The following is a 22,769-nucleotide window of genomic DNA, read 5'->3' on the forward strand; positions in this document are numbered from 1 at the left end:
AAAAAAAAAAAAAAAAAAAAAAAAAAAAAAAAAAAAAAGAATTAAGTGTCTTTAATATGGCTACTGGATACAAGGACGATACTTTAAAAATCACTTTTATTTTTATTTATTATCAGTAAACAATTAGAAATTAAAATAGAATGGTATCATGTTTTACAACAGCATTTTAAAATCAAATAGGAGAGATAGGCAGAGAAACATTTCTGATACAGTGAATCCCGGAAACAGCAGAGAACATGTTAATCTCAGGAAGGGGTGGAGGGACTGGGGAGGGATCCCAGAGGAGATGTTCTTGAAGCTGAGTCTCAAAGGCCCCCTGCGAGGAGAAAGAGTGGAACTTGGGAGAGGAGCTGTGGGCTACGTGCCCTGAGTCTGGGGTGAGACTGGACAAGTACACAGGACCGAGCTAGATAGAGTTTGGGCACAGAGGAGTTTGGGCACAAAGATTTTGAGAACTTTTCCATGTTTCTGTGGACTTGGTCTAGGGACCACCTGCTCTGCCAACCCCGCCTGCCTCGTTCCTCCCAGGTGCTCCCCACCTGGAGTCAAGGTACCAGGTGTCTAAGCCAGAAAAGGGGGAGTCACTCTTGACCCCTCCCTTGTCCTCTCCTCCATCCATTTAATTATCAGGGCCTGCCCTATCTTCCTCCTAAACCCTCCCCAGGTTCACTGTCTGCTCTCCATCCCCATGGCCATTCCCCTCCTCCAGACAACTCTCTTCACTCCTGAATCCAGTGGCTGGCAGTGACTGGGTCTCACCACCTCCAAACTTTCACATTAGAGAAATCCTTCTAAAGCACATCTGACCACATTCCCCCTCTGATTGAAAACCCTTTTCATCCATCCATTTCACAAATACTGAGCAAGAGTTTGTTACATGTCGAATACTGTGGACACAGCGAAGAGTAAAACATAGAATATAAAGCCGATTGGGGTGGCAGACATCAATCCAGTGATCCTCCACCACCAAAACAATATATAATTACAAACTGGGATGTGTGTCATAGGAGGGCCTGACCTCGTGAGGGAGGTCCTAGAATGCTCCCCAAGGTATCCATCTGAAGTTTGAATAGCAGTCATCCAGATCAAAGAGTCAAGAATGGGGAAAGAGCTGATGCAAAAGCCTTAGATAGGTGCTTCTCTAAGCCTCAGTTTCCTCATCTGTATAATGGGGATATTTAGAGTTGTGAGGATTAACTGAGTTACTATGTATAAAGTCCTTAGAACAGGTCCTAGGATGTAATAAATTTTCAATAAGTTAACTATAATAATAATAATACTAATTTTTTTTAAAGTAGAGCTGTTGGAAGCCTATCAACAAAGGAGTTAAATGAGAAAGTAGCAGTTTTTAAAGGCATTCTGGCTTCAGGGAACATGGATTGGAACAAGGAAAGAACAGATTTGGGGGATTTAATGAGGGTTCTTTTGCAGGGGTCCATTGAGAGCCATGGGACATTTAAACTTAAGGAGGCAGAGGGGACTTGGAGAGATTTTGTGATTTAGGCAGAAGAAACTAGTAACCTTGATGTTTGATTGGCGGTGGGATGCCATAGGAGGCGGCAAGGGGCCTCCCAAAATTGTGGCCCTGGCAGCAGGGGGTGGTGGTGATGTTCTTCACGCGGGTCAGGGGAGCCTGGAGGAGGACCAGGTCGGGGAGGTGCTGAGCCCAGTTCTGGACATGTTCAGATTCAGGTACCATGGGGCATCCAGGATGAGGGGCTGCAGAAGCAGCTAACTATGTCTGGAGTTCAGAGGAGAAATTGTGGCTGGAGACGTAAGATTGAAATTGTTGGCAAATACATGAAAACTGGACCACGATCAACCCTTCTGGAAAAGGTGGGAGGAAGGCAATAGCTACATGATTTTTAAGGTTTCTCCTGGTTCCAACATGTGTAGGATTCCAAGTGTTGAGGTTGGTAGGACCCCAGAGACAAAAAACCCGCAAAAATAAAAAAATTAATTAAATGAAATACGGTTAGATGGCAAGATTTTTTGTTTGTTTTTTTGCAGTACATGGGCCTCTCACTGTTGTGGCCTCTCCCGTTGCGGAGCACAGGCTCCAGACGCGCAGGCTCAGCGGCCATGGCTCACGGGCCCAGCCGCTCTGCGGCATGTGGGATCTTCCCGGACCAGGGCACGAACCCGTGTCCCCTGCATCGGCAGGCGGACTCTCAACCACTGCGCCACCAGGGAAGCCCTAGATGGCAAGATTTATACACCAAATATAATACCCCAAATAGTATAATACGATGTTGAGAGAAATTAAAGAAGACTTAAAGGAGGTACATGCAATCTCCATGGAGTGGAAGACTCCATGTGAAAACATCTCTTCTCCCCAAAGTGATAGGTACTACAGTCCTGGTCAAAAGCCCAGCAGGTTTTTGTTTTTTTTCTTCTCCTATGTGTGTGACTATAACAAGCTGATTCTAAAAAGAAAAAAAAATTATTGTGGTAAAATATACAGAATTTACCATTTTAACCATTTTAAAGTATATAATTCAGTGGCATTAAGTACATTCACAATGGTGTGCAGCCATCACCACCGACAATTTCCAGAACTTTTTCGTCATCGCAAACATACTACACATTCAATAGTAACTCCCCTTCCCTCCTTCCCCAGCCCCTGGTTATCTCTATTCTACCTTCTGTATCTGTGAATTTGCCTATTCTAGGCACCTCATATAAGTGGAATTAAACAATATTTGTCTTTTTGTGCCTGGTTTGTTGCACTTAGCATGTCTTTGAGGGTCATCCATGTTGTAGCATATATCAGAATCTATCCTTTTTATGGTTGAATAATATTCCATTGTACGTATATACCATATTTTCTTTATCTACTTGCCGGTTGATGGACATCTGGGTTTTTTCCACCTTTTGGCTATTGTGAATAACACTAGTATGACCATTGGTACCTAGTGTAGTCTTTGTAAGATTTAAATGAGTGATTCAATTTCTTTAATAGTAACAGTAGTTAGACTCCATTTTTTTTCCTTTTCCATTATCGTTTATTACAGGATGTTGAATATACAATAGGACGTTGTTGTTTATCCATTCTATATATAATAATTTGCATCTGCTAGTCCCAAACTCGCAATCCATCCCTCCCCTTCACTCCTCCCCCTTGGCAACCACAGGTCTGTTCTCTATGTAGTGTTTTTTTTAAAGTAGTGTTTAGGTTTCTATCTCTTTTTTTTAAATTTATTTATTTATTTATTTATTTGGCTGTGTTGGGTCTCCGTTTCTGTGCGAGGGCCTTCTCCAGTTGCGGCGAGTGGGGGCCACTCCTCATCGTGGTGCGCGGGCCTCTCTCACTGTTGCAGCCTCTCCCGTTGCGGAGCACAGGCTCCAGATGCGCAGGCTCAGTAGTTGTGGCTCACGGGCTTAGTTGCTCCGTGGCATGTGGGACCTTCCAAGACCAGGGCCCGAACCCGTGTCCCCTGCATTGGCAGGCAGATTCTTAACCACTGCGCCACCAGGGAAGCCCTCCATTTATTTATTTAAAAAATTTTTTTAAGTGTATTTATTATTTATTTATTTATTTTTGGTTGCGTTGGGTCTTCATTGCTGCGTGCAGGCCCTCTCCAGTTGCGGCGAGCAGGGGCTACTCTTTGTTGTGGTGCGCGGGCTTCTCACTGCGGTGGCCTCTCGTTGCGGAGCACGGGCTCCAGGCACGTGGGCTTCAGTAGTTGTGGCACGTGGCCTCAGTAGTTGTGGCTCACGGGCTCCAGAGCGCAGGCCCAGCAGCCGTGGCACACGGGCTCAGCTGCTCCACGGCATGTGGGATCCTCCCAGGCCAGGGCTCGAACCCGTGTCCCCTGCATTGGCAGGCGGGTTCTCAACCACTGCACCACCAGGGAAGCCCCCCTCCATTTATTCTTGAGTCAGTTTGATAAGGTCAAAATACCCTAGTAATTTGCTCAGTACTTCTTTTTTGCTCGGTTTTCAAATTTATTGGCAAATATTATTCATAGTACCCTCTAGACTTTTAATCACTTCTCTTTTATTCTGCAAATTCGTGCTTTTGTTTGTGCCCCTGAATGTTTTCCTTCATTTTATTAATCTTTTCAAGTACCAACTTTGGTTCTGTTGATATTTTCTTTTGAATCTTTTCTTTCGATATTTGCTCTTAACCTTTTAACTTTTATGGAATAGTAAACACTTAGCTCAATTTTCAGCTTTTCCTCTGTTACAATACAAGCATTTAGTTATAAATTTCCCTGTAAAGCCTGGTTTGGTTGCACTGCACGAGTTTTGTTTCTGTAAACAGCTTCATTGAGGTATATTTTACATATGAAATATTCCCATTTCAAGGGTAAAGTTTTTTGGTAAATTTACCAAAAGGCGCAATCATGACCATAAACCAGTTTTAGAACATTTTCATCATTCTAAGAAGAACCCTCATGCCCATTTACAGTTAATTCCCATTCCCACTGGCCAGGCAACGACATTCATTCATTCACTCACTCATTCAGCTAGCTGCGCCAGGTCTTTAGTTGCCTCATGCAGGATCTTTTAGTTGTGGCATTGGGGATCTAGTTCCTTGACCAGGGATCGACCTGGGCCCCCTACATTGGGAGCGTGGAGTCTAAACCACTGGACCACCAGGGAAGTCCCAGGGGCTAATCTCCTTCTTTCTCCATAAATTTGCCTTTTCTGGGCATCTCATAGAAATGGAATATGTGTAGTTTGTCATGTCTGGCTTCTTTCATTAGCGTGTTTTGAAGTTCATCCATGTTGTATTATGTTTCAGTTCACTACTTTTTATTAATGCTGGTTTACTATTGTATAACATTTTTGTCTATCCACTGAACAGTTGATGGACATTTAGAATGTTTCCAGCTTTCAGCTATTATAATTAATGTTGCTGTGAACATTTGCATGTATGTCTTTGTAGGAACTTTTTTTTTTTTTTTTGCGGTACGTGGGCCTCTCACCGTTGTGGCCTCTCCCGTTGTGGAGCACAGGCTCTGGACGCGCAGGCTCAGCGGCCATGGCTCACGGGCCCAGCCGCTCCGTGGCATGTGGGATCTTCCCGGACCGGGGCACGAACCCGTGTCCCCTGCATCGGCAGGTGGACTCAACCACTGCGCCACCAGGAAAGCCCTGAACATGTATTTTAACCATATACGTGGGTAGCTATGAATGAGTGGAATTGCTGGGTCATAGTTACTTTACATTTAAGAAGCTGTCAAGTTTCCCAAAGTGGCTGCACCATTTTACATTTATCAATAGCAATGTGGGAGGGCTCCAACTTTTCCACATTCTCACCAACATTTGTTATTTGTTCATAAATAAGAAAGGCTTATTTATTATACCCTTTCTAATGGGTGTGAAGTGATATCTCAATTGTGTTTTTAGTTTACATTTCCCTAATGACTAATGATGTTGATCTTTTCATGTATTTATTAACTATTTGCATATCTTCTTTGCTGAAATGTCTTTTCACATCTTCTGCCCATGTTCTGATTGTCTTATTGAGTGGTAAGAATTCTTTTAAAATCTGGATACAAGTCTTTTATCAAACGTGTGATGCAAATATTTTCTTTCAGTGTGTGTCTTTTCATTTAATTCTGTCCTTTGAAGCACAAAAGTTTTGAATTCTCTCACGGTCCAGTTTATCAACTTAAAATTTTTGTGTACCATTCTTTTGGTGTTATTTAAGAAATCTCTGCTTAACCCACGTTGTCAAAGAGGTTCTGTATTTTCTTGTTAAAGTTTGATCCATTTTTAGTGAATTTTTTTGTATGATGGGAGGTAAGCATCTAAGTTCATCCTTTTGCATTTGCATATAACAATTTTCCTAACACCAGTTGTTGAACAATCCTTCCCTTAATGAATTGCCTAGCTATTTTTGCTGAAAATTATTTGACTATAAATGTAAGGATTTATTTCTGGACTTTCAATTCTGTTCATTGATCTCTATGTCCATCCTTACATTTTGGCTGTGTTGGGTCTTTGTTGCTGCGTGCAAGCTTTCTCTAGTTGTGGTGAGCGGGGGCTACTCTTCGTTGCAATGCGTGGGCTTCTCATTGCGGTGGCTTCTCTTGTTGAGGAGCACAGGCTCTAGGTGTGTGGGCTTCAGCAGTTGTGGCTCGTGGGCTCTAGAGCGCAGGCTCAGCACTTGTAGCGCATGGGTTTAGTTACTCCATGGCACGTGGGATCTTCCCGGACCAGGGATCGAACCTGTGTCCCCTCCATTGGCAGGTGGATTCTTAACCACTGTGCCACCAGGGAAGTCCTATACTACACTGTCTTGAAAACTGTACTTTTATAAAACTTAAATTTTGACATAGGGAAGTGAACGTGCTCTTTGTTCTTGTTTTTCAAAATTGTTTTGGCTATTCTATTTTATCCACATAATTTTATATGTATTTTCATAACCAGTTTTTCTAAATTCTGTTTTATGGAAGTTTAAATTTCCTTTACTTCCTCTTTGACCCTTATTTTTGAAGATTCAAAATATATAGGTATTTCTATAAATAATATTTTTGCTATTAACCTCTAAATTAATTGCACCATAGACAATGTCAATTTTTTGAAAGTTTTTGAGACTTGCTTTATGGCCTAATAATTGCCAATTGTTATAAACGTTCCATATAAACTTGACAAGAATGTGTATTCCGTTAGGATACAGAGATGTATATGTTTATTATATCAATCTTATTCAAATGTGTTGTTCAAATCTTCCAGTTTTTGTATTTTACTTTATAATAACAGAGAAGAGAGTTGAAATCTGCCACTGTAATGAAAACTTGTCAAGCTTTCTCTGCATTTGTCAGGCTTTTTGTTTTTAACATATTTGAGGCTATTTTGGTATATGCATTCAGGTTTAGAATTATGAGATAACTATTTGTATTGGTTCTAGGCTCTTAAATTTTGTCTCAGTCTATTTTAATATTTATATAGCTACTCCAGTTTTCCTTTTAGTATCTTTTCTTGGTCTATCCCATCTTCTAATTTCAACCTATCCAAGTCACTTTGCATCTGGTGTGTGTCTTGTAATCAGGTATATAGCTGGATTTTCTAAAAAACCAACTCTTACCCTTTGTCTTCTAACTAGAGAATACAGTTCATTTACGTTGATTATAATTTTGAGATGTTTATACCTATTTTTACCATCTTGTTTTCTTATATAAAGACAAAAGAGTTTAGTTTTCCTCTGTGTCTTCCATCATCTCCCCCCTGCAGACTCAGCACGTTCCCTTCTGCCATCCGGAATTCACGCTGTACATTTAAACAGCACTACGACTTGTACTAAACTTTATGTGGAGGTTAATTTATTCTCATTTCTACATCAAAAGGTAAAGATAAAATAACATTTTGGTTTTTAAAAGATTCTACCCAGCCGTATGATATCCTACAGTTTTTAGCATATCATCCATAGTTTAAAATGTGAATAATACAAATTACCTAATGAAATGATGTTTAGAAATAAGAATGTCTTCCGTGGCCTAAGAGTCATCAGGTATTCTTAAAAATTTTTTTCTTCTGAAAATAAGTCCTAAACAAAGAACGCTACATTTAAAGTACCTCAACACAACTGTTTATTACAGGTCAAGAGATCTCATACGAAGTTACAAAAGAGTAAAACTTTCATTTAAAGTGTACCACAGTAAATCAACATGTTTTTGTTTAAAATGGAAAGTTTATTTGCTCAGTACACCAAACAGAATGCAAGCACTGTCATGACAAATATACAGAAATATGCAGATCAACATAAAATAGTAATTTAGTTTAAAGGAAGGGAAATCTCTTTAAATGTTATGACAACGTACTCCCAAGAATCTTTTTTTCAGTTAATTATACATTTCAATAAAATACACAGTAATGAATTAAGTGGAAGTTAGCTTGTGAATTTTTCTTAAAAATAAAAATCCAGCCCTATTAATCCATGCCAGTTAAACACTCTAACTAAAATCTCCAAGTAAGTGCAAACGGAGATGGAGTTAGTTACCTCTTTTGCTTGAACAGCCCCAAGGAAAGCGGTTACTACAAACACAGCAGGCAAACTGTTAAGACCGACCGATCTAGAACATAGCGTTGAACTAATCTCAGTCTCAAGTTGTGCTAAATGCTCATCATTAGTATGGCACAGTTTGGTCCATGATACGGTTTAATGCCAAGACAGATCCCAATTTGTTACAGAAACACACAGATTACTGTTGCTTTTTTTTCTTTTGTTTCTAAATATATATATTTTAAAAAGCCAGGTATACTTCCACATACAAAGGCAGGTTTTCCCTGGAGGAATTTACAGAAAGTAGTCTGGGGTGCGCCGGGTCACGTGAGGCTCTCCACGACGAGGTGCTGGGTCAAACTGAAGGCTATAAATGGCAAAAAAGAAAGCAAATGGTTAAAGGATTTGACGCTGCAGGCAAACCAATCAATAAAGAACAAGACACCGAGGTAGAAAGAGCAGTCCTCGTCTCCCACCTTTTCTGTGTTCTTTATGACTGGAGTGACCCTGGGTAGGTCACTGCAGGTGTTCTCTTTCATAAAACTATCTCACAGAGCTACGGTGAAGATTTAGGCAGACAGGATGTCTGGCTCATGTCTGGCATAAACGGTTTGTAGTATCACTATCAGTTGAATAGAAGTAAAGAGAGCAGACATGCTTGTTTTAGATTTTAGAGGAAAAGCATTCAGTCTTTCACTATTAAGAATGATGTAATTAGCTGTGGGGTTTCTGTAGATGACATTTACCAGGATGAGAAAGTTCCCTTCTTTGACTAGTTGAGTACAGCTGACCCTTCAACCACACGGGGTTGGGGTCCCAACCCTCTGCAGTTAAAAATCCGAGTATAACTTAAAGCCAAGCCCTCTGTATACGCGGTTCCTCCCTACCTGTGGTTCCAAAGCCCCTGTAGTGCTGTAGTGTTTATAGAGTACTAAAAAAAAAAAATCCACATACAAGTGGACTCACACAGTTCAAACCCATGTTGTTCAAGGGTCAACTATACTTTTATTGTGAAACGGTGCTGGATTTTGACAAATACTTTTTCTGGCCTTAATGAGATCATGTGGTTTTTGTCCTTTATTAATATGGTTTATTACAAGAACTGATTTTCATATTTTGAACCAACTTCGCATTCCTAGGCTAAATCCCACTTGGTCCGTGTATAATTCTTTTTATATACTTATGGATTTGGTTAATATTTTGTTGCAGATTTTTGTGTCTATACACATAAAGAGTATTGGTCTGTAGTTTTCTTAAAATGTCTTTGATTTTGGTATTAGGGTAATACAATCTTTAAAGAATTGGTTGGGAAGTAATCCCTCCTCTTCTGTTTTTTGTAGGTCTTTGTGAAGGACTGGTGTTAATTCCTTTTTGAACATTTGGTCAATTCACCAGTGAAGCCAACTGGGCCTGGGCTTTTCTTTGTAGGAAGTCTTAAAATTATTAATTTAATTTCTTCATTTGTTATAGGTTTATTCAGATTTTCTGAGTCAGTTTTGGTAGTTTTCCTTTTTGTCTATGAATTTGTCCAGTTTATCCAAGTTACCTAATTTGTTGCCATATAGTTATTGTATTCCCTTACAATTCTTCTTCTTCAGTAAGGCTTGTGGGGATTTTGGTAATGTGAGTCTTCACTCTTTTTTTTTCTTGGCCAGTCTAGTTAAGGCTTTTCAATTTTGTCAAAAAGAAACAACTTTTGGTTCCGTTGGTTTTCTCTACGGTTTTTGTACTATTTCATTTTATTTCCACTGCTAATTTTATTTCCTTCCATATGCTTGCACTGAGTTTAGTTTGCTCTTCTTTTTCTAGGTCCTAAAGGTGTACAGTTAGGTTATGGAGGCTGGAAGTTGGAGATCAGGGTGCCAGCATGGGTGAGTTCTGGTGAGAGCCCTCTTCTGGGTTATATATTGTCAACTTCTAATTCTATCTGACTTTTAATACAGGCATTTACAGCTATAAATTTCCCTGCAAACACTGCTTTCACTGTATCCCACAGGTTTTGGTACACTGTGTTTTCATTTTCACTCATCTCAAAGTATCTTCTCATTTCCCTGGTGATTTCTTCTTTGACCCCCCACCCCCGGCAAAGGTTATTTAGGAGTGTCTTAGTTTGTACCTATTTGTATATTTTCCAGTTTTTCTTTTGTTATTGATTTCTGATTTCATCCCACAGTGTCTGGAGAACATACTTTGTATGACTCCAATCTTAAATGTTCTAAGGCTTAGGGTTTATAGCCAAGCACATGGTCAGTGTTGGAGAATGTTCCATGTGCGTTTGAGAAAACTCTGTGTTCTGCTATTGCCTGGTGGAGTGTTCTGCAGATGTTAGGTAAAGTTGTAGTGTTTTTCAAGTCTTCTATTTCCTTGCTGATCTTCTGTCTAGTTCTGTTATTGCAGGTGGCATAATAAAGTCTCCAACTATTTTTGTTTGTTTCTTCCTTCAATTCTGTTCATTTCTGCTCCGTATATTCTAGGGCTCCACTGTTAAGTGTTTATGATATATTTTCCTAATAGTCTGACTCTTTATCATTGTGAAGTGTTCTTCTTTATTTCTAGTAACAGTTTTTGGTTTGAAATCTGTTTGGTCTGGTATTAGTATATCCAGTCCAGCACTTTTATGGTTACTATTTGCATGATGTATCTTTTCTCACCATTTTATTTTTAACCTATTTTTGTTTTTGAATCTAAATTATGTTTCCTGTAGACATTATAAAGCTAGATATTTAAAAACAAAAACACCAACTTGATAATTTCTGCCCTTTGATTGCATTGTGTTGATGACTCATTCAGTGTTATTGATATGACTGGATTTATACCTGCCATTTTCTTTTCTTTTTTTAAACATGCCTTTCTTTGTTTATTGGTTCCTGCTTTAACTGCTTTTTTTAGTAAAATATTATTTTCTAACATAGTATTTAAATTCCTTTAATAACTTTACCATTATTTTTCTTTTTTAGTGGTTGCTCTGGAACTCAGAATACACAACTTATGAAATTCTACTTCAGATTTATAAATTCTAGTGATTTAAGAGGTATTTACTCCTAGATAGCATATAGCTCCTTTCCATTTCCATTCCCCGTTTTTGGTATTGCTGTTATACACAGTATATGTTACAAACCCCCAAAATTATTATATACACTTTTTAATATAATTACTATAATATATAATTACTATTTTATATACCCTTATGACCCTGAAGAAGCTGAGAGAGAAGGAGAGTGAGTGTATATTTATAGATTTTGTTAAATAACCTTCTCATTTGTATTTTCTTCATATTCTTCCTTTAATTCAAGTTACCATCTGGTGTTACTTCCTTCTTTAGTACAGCTTTGTTCCCACCCACCTCCTCTGTGCTGTTACTATCAAATCTACGGCTGCATTTCTATATATTGTTTCTTTTAAGTTCAATTATACTACAAATATATCCTTACTGTGTCATGCAACTGGTTTTTAAATCAGTTAAGAAGGTGCAATTCTACCATCTTCTACTATTACTACCTTGTGTGTGCAGCTGACTTACTTTCTGGTATCTTTGCTTTCAGCCTGAAGTGCTCCCTCTAGTATATCTTGTATGGCAAGTCTGCCAGCATTGAATTCCCTGTTTTTGTTTATCTGGGTATGCCCTTCTTTTGTGTTCATTCTGAAGTTGTGCTGGATATGACCTTGGTTTTTTATTTTCAGCACTTTGAGTACGTTTCGTTGCCTTTCTGAGGAAATGTCAGCTGATTATTCAATTGAGGTTCCCTCCTGTAAGTCATTTTTCTCTTACTGCCTTCAAGATTATTTCTTTTAGACTCTCAACATTTTGACCATGATGTGTCTGACTGCTCCTGTGTGGATACAGCCTAATGTACGTGCACAGCCATCTTGTCTCCCAGAGTTGACTGTGATGATCTCAGGAAAGCTCTTCTTCACTATCTCTTTCCCTGCTTTTACCTGTTAAAGTTCTCCTTGCTCTCCTCTTTTGCTTGTTGCTACTAGTATCACGGGAGCTATGAGAGCCTTCTTCATTGGTCTCCACCATAATACCCACTGTCTTCAACAAAATACTTAGGCGTGCAATTCTTGACCCTCTGTTCTAAGTAAGGTCAGCCCCCTCAGGCAGAGGTAAGGAACTTTTTGATCTGCATCTCTCTCTGAACAGAACTTCTATGCCACTGTTCCGGAGTTGCAGGCAGGTATGATGGCCCACTTCTTAGTGACATCCCCTGTTCTAGAGTAGGCACTGAGGCAAGAACTGGGGAGACAGCATTTTCTGCCTGCCACAAATGACTGGAACACAGCCTCCACCCTAGGAGCCAGGGAGGGGAAGGGAGTCTCAGCCTGACCGACTGCACCCACTGGGAGCAGAGCCTCTATAACCCTGGACTGGGACAGGTGAGATATGCTGGCACCTGCCCCCCAGGGGGGAGAAACAACAGCCTTGGACTGGGAACTGGGGGAGGGGAGAAGCCCCATCTTCTTGACCACACCCACCCGGGACAGAACGACTGCAGTGTAGTTTCTGTACAGGGGATCTGGAAACAGGAGGAAACACTCGTGACTCAAATTCCACAGACTCTGGTGTTATACTGAGAGTTAGCAGATCCAGAATAAGTGTTTCTGTATTTGCTGTATACATTTAGGACAAATTCCAAACACTTGAAACAAGTGTTTAAAATAACATTTTTCAGTCCAGTGTTTGTTCCTACTGGGGAGAGGGTTTGCCATGTTCCTCACTCCGCTATTCCAGAAGCAAAACTCCTCTACCTCTAACTTTAATAATCCACGTTGCAATTTTCCTTCTGAAAGTGATTACATACAATTAAAATTTAAAGTTACTTACAAGGAATACTTCAAAGTGTCATCTAATTCCATGATAGCAGCCTGGTTCCCACAACGATAACAGTAATTCGGTGCGCTGAAAATGGTAACCACATTCCGATCGTGACACCAATTGTATCCCTGCAGCATTTAGAAAAAAAAAAAAAATCAGTATTTCACCATAAAATCATAATGTTGACATAGCTAAGTTTAGAAAACTAAACTCAAAAGTTACACGAGTATTCTCTGTGGAAATGCAGTCTTCTGTGTTACCTTATGTGGTGTCCATCTTTAATACGTACACCTGCACTGAGGTTCAGCTATGGAGCTCAGTAACTTTTTCTGCTTAAACTATGCTTGAGATCGAGGCTAGGATGTGTATTCAGATTTCTCCCACAATGATGGAAGATGTCTCAATTCTTCCTCATAAATTATGTCAATTTTTGCTTTACATACTTTGACTCTATTAGTAGGTAAATAAAAATTAAGAATTATTCTCTCCTATATAACTGGGCCACTTTTCATCAGCAAAATACCTCTTTTTATTTCTAAATATACTACTGTCTTACAGCCTTTTCTGATTCATATTATTAACTGTATTTTGGATAATTATCTAATTGCTGTATTAATACACCATTTTCCATCCCTCTATTTCTAGTCTGTGGTATCATCATGTTTTAGATAAATCCCAAATAATGGGTGAATTTTTTGATTATTTATCCAATTTGAGACTCTCAGTATTTTAGGTAAGTAAAAATTTTTATCCATTCCCATTCCTTATGATTATAATGAGGTTTATCTTTACTGTACAAATCTACGTTCTTTATTACCATGCTGTTACCCCTTCTGCCTCTGTTGGGTTAGTGAAATTTTCTCTAATATCTTGAAGCCACTCCCTACTGGTTTGGAAGGATTATATTCTATTTATATTCCTTTAATGTTTAAAGAATAGTAACATCATGGTAGAGAAATGTGGCAGGCACCACCTTAACCAAGTGATCCAAGTTAGTTAATAGCACCAGCACTGGGAAAGATCCCATGACCTGATACGATGTGCCGAGAAGGACACATCATCATACTGTGATGTGCCCGCCAAAAGCGCACATCCCGAATCATAAGGAAACACCAGCCAAACCATAAATGAAGGCTATTTCTACAAAATAAAATTGCTTGTAGTCTTCAAAAATGTCAAGATTATGCAAAACAAAGGAAATCTGAGGAATTTCCACATCCGAGGGGACTGAATACAGCATGATCCTGGATGAGATTATAGGTGCACACACGTTATTAAATTTCGCTATAAAAAATTTTTGCTATAGAGGACATTGGTGAGATAATAAAAATTTGACTAAAGCGTTTATAGACTTAAAAATTTTTTTTATTATTTTATTTTTTTGGCCGTGCTGCGAGGCTTGTGGGATCTTAGTTCCCTGACCAGGGATCAAACTTGTGCCCCCTGCAGTGGAAGCACAGAGTCTTAACCACTGGACCGCCAGGGAATTCCCTGAATAAAGCACTTAGATAATGGTACTATATCAATGAAAATTTCCTGACCTTGATAACTATACTGTGGTTATTTAGGAGAAAGTCCTTATTTTTACAAAACACACATGGAAATTTGGATGTAAAGGAGGATCTCACCTTCAGCTGACGTTCAAACAGCTAAAAAAAAAAGTAATGTGTGAGGGGAAAGGGGAATAGGAAGGGAGAGAGAATGATAAAGCAAATATTAAAATATTTATATTTTAGGAATCTGAGTGTAGGACAGAAAGGAATTTTTTGTTACTATTTTTTGCAATTTTTCTTGAAGTCTAAATTAATTACAAAAGTGATATATAATTTCGCTTTGGCCAACTAGTACTTTCCCTACTTGCTAAAATCAGCGAAGTTTTTTTTTCCTTTCATTTAGGTAATGGGGAGGAATGTTTCTGACATTCTAAGTCATGAAGCTTTATTAGAGAAACATTTATTTGAAACAGAGATCATCCTATAAGAAAAGGACATACCTCCATTACAAGTTGGTGAGCACGAGAAACCAGTGTGAGACCATTGGCATGGTTAAACGTTTCAGAAATATCTTGTCCGAATGTGTAGCCAGCGCCGCGTGGTGAAATACCCCACCCACCACGATCATCTGGATCTGACCATAATAGATCACACATTGGGCCCTGGCAAAGAAAATGGAAGTATGCGACGTAAGTTATGAGTATTCATATTTAACTAATCTAGGGTTACCACAATGTGGTTATATTGCTTTCTTTTTCATTAAAACTAAGTTTACCTCATGTGGAACTTCTTGTAAACGATCCAGGGCTCTTATATGATCCAGTGTATCTATGGATGGGGAGAGGCCACCATGGAGGCAGAATATCTGTTTATGAATTTAAAAAGAAAATGAATTTGTTTTATTAAATGCTAAAAGTTAATGGAGAGTAAATAATGGTTACCAATGTCAATCCTAGTAGCTTTTCAAAATAGCATTTAATAATATTCACAGTGGAAAATGTATAATACACAATGGAAAAAAAAATGCATGATCAGAGAGAGCTGTTAACATTTAAAATACACTTCTTTTTTCTTTATAATCCTAGGTATTTTATATAGTATATTTCCACTTTCTCTAGAATGCGATTTCCGTGCTTGTGACCCACCATTAACTCTTCTGTTGGTTACTGCTGACATATAAAAATTTTAAATTTCTCTTACAGCAAAGACCCTACTGATTCCTGTTATTGGTTGTAATAGTTTTTCAGTTTTCTAGGAGTTTGCAAAAATATTTTTGTTATTTCGTTCTCAATGTTTATACCGGATTTATTTATTTATTTATTTATTTTTTCGCGCTACGCGGGCCTCTCACTGCTGTGGCCTCTCCCATTGCGGAGCACAGGCTCCGGACGCGCAGGCTCAGCGGCCGTGGCTCACGGGCCCAGCCGCTCCGCGGCATGTGGGATCTTCCCGGACCGGGGCACGAACTCGTGTCCCCTGCATTGGCAGGCAGACTCTCAGCCACTGCGCCACCAGGGAAGCCCTCTAGATGAGTTTTGACCATTGTATTTCTTTAATAGACTATTCAAAAACTGCTTTGGGCCATATTGATCAACTATGTAGTTTTGGTATCTATTTCTGCTTTTATTTTTAATTAATCCAAGTTTATTTTACTGTTTCATTCTTTGAATTAAATGTAATTTATAAATAAATGCACTTCCTTGCATTTCATCCCTTACTTACATCTAAAAGTTTTGGTTTACACTATACTTCCACTTGGTCATTTAGAAATGACTTCTATTTTATGAGTGTTAGTAGAAGACTGTGAAAGTTCCCAAGGGGGTAGATCTGTCCTACTACTCAGAATCAGAAACTGTCACTTAACACATGGTGTATAAATAGATATATCAATAGATGGAAAGGGAAGCAGGAAGATGGAGAGGATGAAAGGAAGAACTTGCTGGTCTCAACGTGTATAAAACTTACCCAGTTCCCTGTTCTGAAACTTTAAGTATAAGAGAAAGAGGCAGAAAAGGCCGAGGAGATGCAGAAAGAATGTCATGTCAATCTAGACCCTAAATTACTAACAGAAAATCTTTTCCTACTTTTATCTGTCCCCACATACATACCTGCCCATCTACTAAAGCTGTAAGTGGCAGATAGTCAAACAGATCTGTAAAGTATTTCCAAACATTGGCATTCCCATACTTTCGCAGACATTCATCATAAAAGCCATATACTTGGGTAATTTGTCGGCTTTCGTGGTTTCCTCTCAATATTGTAATACGTTCTGGGTAACGCACCTGAAGGAAAACGCAAAGAAACCCATGGAAGTATTTTTACTAGTGTTATGCTAAGCACGTTAACCTCTGACCCATTTCTTTAAATGGTCCTTCAGTCTGCTAGTACATTAAATGTAAATTTTTTCAGAATAAAAAATTTTCTCATTCATCACCAGGTCCTCTTGATTAACCTTTGAAATATTTTTTTATGGCCATCCTTCTTCATACTGTGTATCCATACTCCCCTCACTGGAATCCTTATTAACTGGTAACTATTTTATTACAATAAAATCGTATCTGACTCTTTGTCTCCAATATCTTTTTCATACTCAAATTATCACTAGTCTTCTTAGTCTTTCCAGAACACTATGACTTTTTAATGCTCCACAGACACAGAAGAGATCTGGACCCAAGACAAACTCTCTACAGACTAACTTCCCCCTCCCTTTTATTTCCCACAGAAGAAATGTATTTGCCAACAGAACACAAAAACAGGCCCTGCCAGGCTGGAGATGAAGATGGTGAGCTGTAGGAAGGAAATGAATAACTTTTTTTTATATATCTTTGTTATGCTTTAGTTCACCTCCTAGAACCTGTATATTTTACAGTATTATGTTGAAAACCAACTTTTTATGATGCACATGTATTGTTAAAAATTTTCATAAATAATTAAATATTTGACAATTTTGGGGAAAAAAAAGAAATTTTAGACATGTCAAAAAAACCCCAAAAACAGGCCCTGCCAAATGTTGGCAAGATTTCAAATGTATTTATATAGTTTCCTTTCCATAACAGAACACAGAGACATACTTTATGGCATTCTTTTTGGTTAGCAATGTGTCTGATAAGAAGTATAAAAAAGCATCAGATTCTGCAAACCAAAAAGCTGCAAATGCATACTTCACACGTATTCACTAAGCATCCATCATGTGTCCAGCACTAAGCACAGAGTTCAAATCTAGTACCAGGTCCACACAAATATAATACATGAATTCTGCTGGTTAGGGACTAATTTCACTTAAGGAAGTATGAGAAACAAGGCAATACACCACTATGTAACATAAATAAGGGATGGAGAATACATTTTATGATAATTTAGAGTAGAAGGAGTAAAGCTAAGGTGGTTGAAGGCTTCATGGAAGAAGTAGGACTTGAGCTGAGTCTTGGCAGAAGGGGTAAGAAATCAGAGACAGAGTAATCGTTTGGGGAAATCAGGTAAATATTTGGAGATAGCCAGAGCACTGAAATACTCTGATCTGAGGGGAAGAGTTTATGCTACCAACTACTAGCAGCAAATTCAGGCTAGACAGTAGAGGACCAGCCAAGGAGTGTGAGCACGATTCTGCAGGTAACACAGAATCATTGAAGAGTTGGGAACAGTGGAGTAACAAGATGAAGGTTAAATGAGAGGTTTAATCTGGCAGCGTATGCAAGGTGGATCTGGAGGGGTCAGATCTTGGAGGCAGAAATATTAGCTACCACACTACTGCACTAATTAAAGTGTGAAGCGATGAAGATATACATTGTATGATAGTAAAAACAGAAAGACAGGAATAACAGATTTTGCAAGGCAAGAATTTTTTAAAAACTTATTAGTTGACTATATATGAGGGATAAGTTGACTAAAAGTGATTCCAAGACTTCAGCTATGGATTACCTACAACAATAATTTACCAGAAGTAGGCAGGAGAGGTTTAATGTATCTTTTTCATGTCTCTCTCTCAAAAGATGTAAAATGAAGTGTTATTTTAAGGGGCTATAAAGTGAATGGATCATAAACTAGAACATGTGATATGCAATGCCGCCACTCTTGCCTTTTGCCTATTAAAGCTTGAAAAAAAAATAAACTTCATTAACCATACCTTTAATGCCACAAGAAGAGTCACAGTCTCCACAGAATAATAACCTCTGTCTACATAGTCACCCATGAATAGATAGTTTGTATCTGGTGACTTCCCACCGATTCTAAAGAGTTCCATAAGATCATGGAATTGACCATGCACATCTCCACAGACGGTAACAGGACAACGGACCTCTTGCACATTTGATTCTTTTGTTAAAATTTCCTTAGCCTGTTAAAAAAAATGAAATCAACAATTAAAAAAAAACTTCTATCACAAATTTTTTTTTTTTTTTTTTTTCCCCCGGTACGCAGGCCTCTCACTGTTGTGGCCTCTCCCATTGCAGAGCACAGGTTCCGGACGCTCAGGCTCAGTGGCCATGGCTCACGGCCCCAGCCGCTCCGCGGCATGTGGGATCTTCCCGGACCAGGGCACGAACCTGTGTCCCCTGCATCGGCAGGCGGACTCTCAACCACTGCGCCACCAGGGAAGCTCCAATCACAAATCTGAAGGCATCATTTCTTGTCTATTAAAAGAAAATCTGGAGGAAAAAACCACCTGAATGTGTATTATAAAATCATAAAACTAAAACCACAACAAGATTCCAGTTTACACCTACTAGGATGGCTAAATAAAAAAGAATTACAAGTGATTTTGAGGATGTGGAGAAATTGGAACTTTCACACAGTGTTGGTGAAAATCTAAAATGGTACAACTGCTGTGGAAAACAGTCTGACAGTTCCTCAAGGTGTTAAACATAGAATTACCATGTGATTCAGCAATTCCATCCCTAGATACATACTTAAGAGAAATGAAAACTTAAGTTTACACATGTTCATGGCAGCATTACAATAGCCAAAAAGTGGAAACCACCTAAATGTCCATTAACTAATGAATAGACAAATATGGTATTATTCATTCAATGGACTATTAATAATAAAAAGAAAAAGAAATGACGTCCTGACACATGCTATAACTCTGAAAACATATTAAGTGAAAGAAGATAGTCACAAATGGTCATGTATTGTATGACTCCATTTACGTGAATTGTTTAGAACAGACAAATCTACAGAGACAGAAGATTAGGGTTGCCTAGGGCCGAGAGGTAATAACTAAGGGGCATGGGATTTCTATGCCTATTCTCATACCCTATAGGCAGGAACGCACATATCTGGAAAGCTAACAAAATGCAAACTGATCTGAGGCAAAGACTGCCTAACCTCAATATCCACTATCCCTTTCCTTCTCAATAATTAAACTCATTGTATTCAATCAGATAGCCATGCTCCGAGCTGAAAAACTACATTTCCCAGCTGCCTTAGTCCAGGCTGCCGTAACAAATAACAGACTAGGTGGCTTAAACAACAGAAATTTATTCCTCACAGTTCTGAAGATTGAGAAACCCAAGATCAAGGTGCCGGTTGATTCGATTCCTGGTGAGGACCCTCATCCTGGTTTGCAGAGGGACGCCTTCTTGCTGTGTACGCCTTCTTCACATGGTATTAAGAAAGAGAGGTCATCTCTCTAGTGTCTCGTCTGATAAGGGGCACTAATTCCATTCATAAGGGCTTTACCCTCATGACCTAATTAGCTACCAAAGGCCCCACCTCCAAGTACCATCACACTGGGGATCAGGCATCACCTATGAATTTTGAGAAGATACAAATATTCAGTCCATAGCACCACCCTCTCATACAACCACAAATGGCTGTAAGACTAAGTTCTGGTCTGTATGATGTAAGGAGTGTTATGTGGGAACCAGAAAGTTTCCTTAAAAAGGGGATGTGCCCTTCATCACTCTCCATCCTGTTTCCTAGAATGTATATGTGATGGCTGGACTCCAGGAGCCACCTCTACCACAGAGAGGGGCTTGCTCTTCCCTAGGAAGAGCAAGCAGAGTGCTGGAAGGTGTGGCAGGCTGACAAAACACACTGCAAAGCGATGCTCCCTTCCCGATCACCAGAACCTGTGTATATTACCTCGTATGAAAAAGATGTGATTAAGCATCTTGGGGGAGGCACTTATCCTAGATTATCCCAATAGGCCCTAAATGTAATTACATACACCCTTATTAGAGAGGGAGAGGGAGTTTTGAGACAGACACACGGATAGAGAAGTCCATGTGAAGAGAGAGGCAGATTGAAGTGACGTGGCCAGGAGTGCTAGCAGTCTCCAGACGCTGGAAGAGGCAAGGAACAGATTCTCTCTTACAGCCTCCAGAGGGTGCGTGGCCCTGCTGACACCTAGGTTTTGGACTTCCAGCCCCCAGGGCCGTGAGGGATAAATGTCTGTTGTTTTAAGCCACCCAGTTAGTGGTAATTTGTTACAGCAGCCCCAGGAAACTAACACAGCAAGATGTCTGGTTTCCTGATACCTCAGTGGAGTTATCACCCCTGGACTGCCTATCTCCAGATTTTCCTGTACATGGAGAAATACAAACTGCAACCTTGGTTCAGCCTTTATTATTTTGGATTTTCTGTTACACAAACCAAACCTAACACTAACTGATACATGGTTACACATTGGACCAAGCAACTCCACTTCTAGGCATCTACACTATGAATAAAATCAGATAAATATGTATGGATATAAGTAAAGGAATGATTGCTTTTAAGAAAAAGAAAAACGAAACTATAAATGTACACTGGATAGTTAAGAAAACAAATATGAAACATCCACAGAATGGAATACTAAGTAGACATTAAGAATGTTATAGAAGTATATTTGATATAATGGGTATCTGGTATATAAATGAAAAAGGCAAGTCACAAAACTACAAGATCCCCTGTTTAACAAGAAAAACTGTCTAGGAGTTCCACACCAAGAAAACTGCTCTAACAATTTTCAGACACAATCATGTTAGGTTCTTCAAATAGCTGGTTCAGATCACAGGACCAAACTTTCACAGCAGAGTCATTCAAGTCAAGCCCAAAGCATTAATGAACTGGGGTTAAAGACAAAAAGTCCTTAATATAAAAACCAATTTATAGGGACTTCCCTGGCAGTCCAGCAGTTAAAGACCTCGCCATTCCAATGCACGGGGTACAGGTTCAATCCCTGGTTGGGGAGCTAAGATCCTACACGCCTTGTGGCCAAAAAACCATAAAAAACATAGAACAGAAGCAATACTGTAACAAATTCAATAAAGACTTTAGTAATGGTCCACATTAAAAAAAGAAAAAAATCTCTGAAAAAACCCAAAAACCAATTTATAGAAGCCAAATCCCAAAGTTAAAAGGATCCTAGTATAATGGCTGAAGATTGAGAAAACAAGTAGCAGAGAGGTCTTTCAAGAGCAACATAACCTTCTGCAATGGAACTAACAACTGGAAAAAGTCATGGCAACAAGCTTAAAAGTGAGTAAAATCACTATGTCATCTGCTTAGCAAGCATCAAGTAATTTGTTTTTCAAGTCAAATGGGAGCAAATAACCAACATTTTCCAGAAATATTTAAAACAGAATCCTCAAGTCATGTAACATTAAGAATTTTTAACAAGCTCACCCTGCTTAAAGAACCTACTAAAGGAAGTATTACCAAAAACAGAGGAAAGATTCCTTAATATATAGTTCCCACACAGGACAAGTTAGGAGGCTGATAAGCCATTCGCTCTGATGTGCACCATACACCGCAATCACGTGACATATCAAAGTATTCCTGAAGAGTAAGGTTCACGTATCCATGTCACATCTGTCAGGTGTCTAGTATAGGCCAGGCACCAGAGATAAAAAGAACAGGTAAACTCTCCACCTCAAACACGCTGGCTTTGATGAGCTCAAACCAAACAAAATAAAAACTTCTGTTTACAGAAAGAGATAAAAGAAAAATGCCTGGGGAAATATTTACAGCACACAGGATAACAATAATACTGACATCTGTAGTATAAAGATATTTGTAGAATAAGTTACAATATGCCTCAAAAATAATTGATTCAGTCAATCCTAATTAAGAGGTCACATTTTTTGAGAGGCCCAAGAAGACTATTTATATGAAAGCATTTGAGAATATAAAGCTCTGAATTAGCCTTCATTGTTTAAACTGTTAAATGAAAGAAGGTTTTAAACTATTTTTATAACAGTTGACTTAAAATGTAAAGTTATATTTTCTGTATTTTAAATCAAAAAGTTAATTTTTAAGTCTAGGTAGGGAGATTGTCTACATTGATGGCTTTATTAGTTCCCAAACTTGTAATAGTGACACTATGAAGTTTTGTTGAAAAACTTTTATTCACTTACTATACTGATCTCCTTAAGTTTTAAGAGTAAAAAGGGGTCACGAGACTAAAAAGCTTGGAAATCATTATATTAATGCATCTGTTCTGTTGACCTACATGTAAGATGTAAGATGTAAGATGAAAGATAAGGGTAGGTTGGTTCACATTACTACAAAGACATGTATCATT

General features: G+C 38.8%; 1 protein-coding gene and 1 long non-coding RNA gene across 2 annotated transcripts in view; one reads left to right on the forward strand and one right to left on the reverse strand.

Annotated features, from left to right (window-relative positions):
• Positions 1–7,527: 7,527 nt before the first annotated feature.
• Positions 7,528–22,769, reverse strand: part of PPP2CB (protein phosphatase 2 catalytic subunit beta) — a 31,123-nt gene continuing 15,881 nt past the window's right edge. The window contains exons 2-7 of the mRNA XM_027122771.1: positions 18,390–18,599; positions 16,375–16,548; positions 15,042–15,131; positions 14,767–14,928; positions 12,783–12,901; positions 7,528–8,324 (exon numbers count right to left, since the gene is read on the reverse strand). Of these exons, the coding sequence (XP_026978572.1) occupies positions 8,252–8,324; positions 12,783–12,901; positions 14,767–14,928; positions 15,042–15,131; positions 16,375–16,548; positions 18,390–18,599 (828 nt within the window). The 3' untranslated portion in view covers positions 7,528–8,251. The remainder of the gene's footprint in view (positions 8,325–12,782; positions 12,902–14,766; positions 14,929–15,041; positions 15,132–16,374; positions 16,549–18,389; positions 18,600–22,769) is intronic.
• Positions 12,901–15,686, forward strand: LOC113628837 (uncharacterized). The gene is made up of 3 exons (XR_003436271.1): positions 12,901–13,506; positions 14,670–14,955; positions 15,648–15,686. It is a non-coding gene; the product is annotated as an uncharacterized LOC113628837 (long non-coding RNA).

The sequence above is a fragment of the Aethalodelphis obliquidens genome, unplaced genomic scaffold, assembly GCF_003676395.1.
Source record: "Aethalodelphis obliquidens isolate GAN/ISIS:26980383/991018 unplaced genomic scaffold, ASM367639v1 scaffold25, whole genome shotgun sequence".
NCBI classification, from domain to species: domain Eukaryota; kingdom Metazoa; phylum Chordata; class Mammalia; order Artiodactyla; family Delphinidae; genus Aethalodelphis; species Aethalodelphis obliquidens.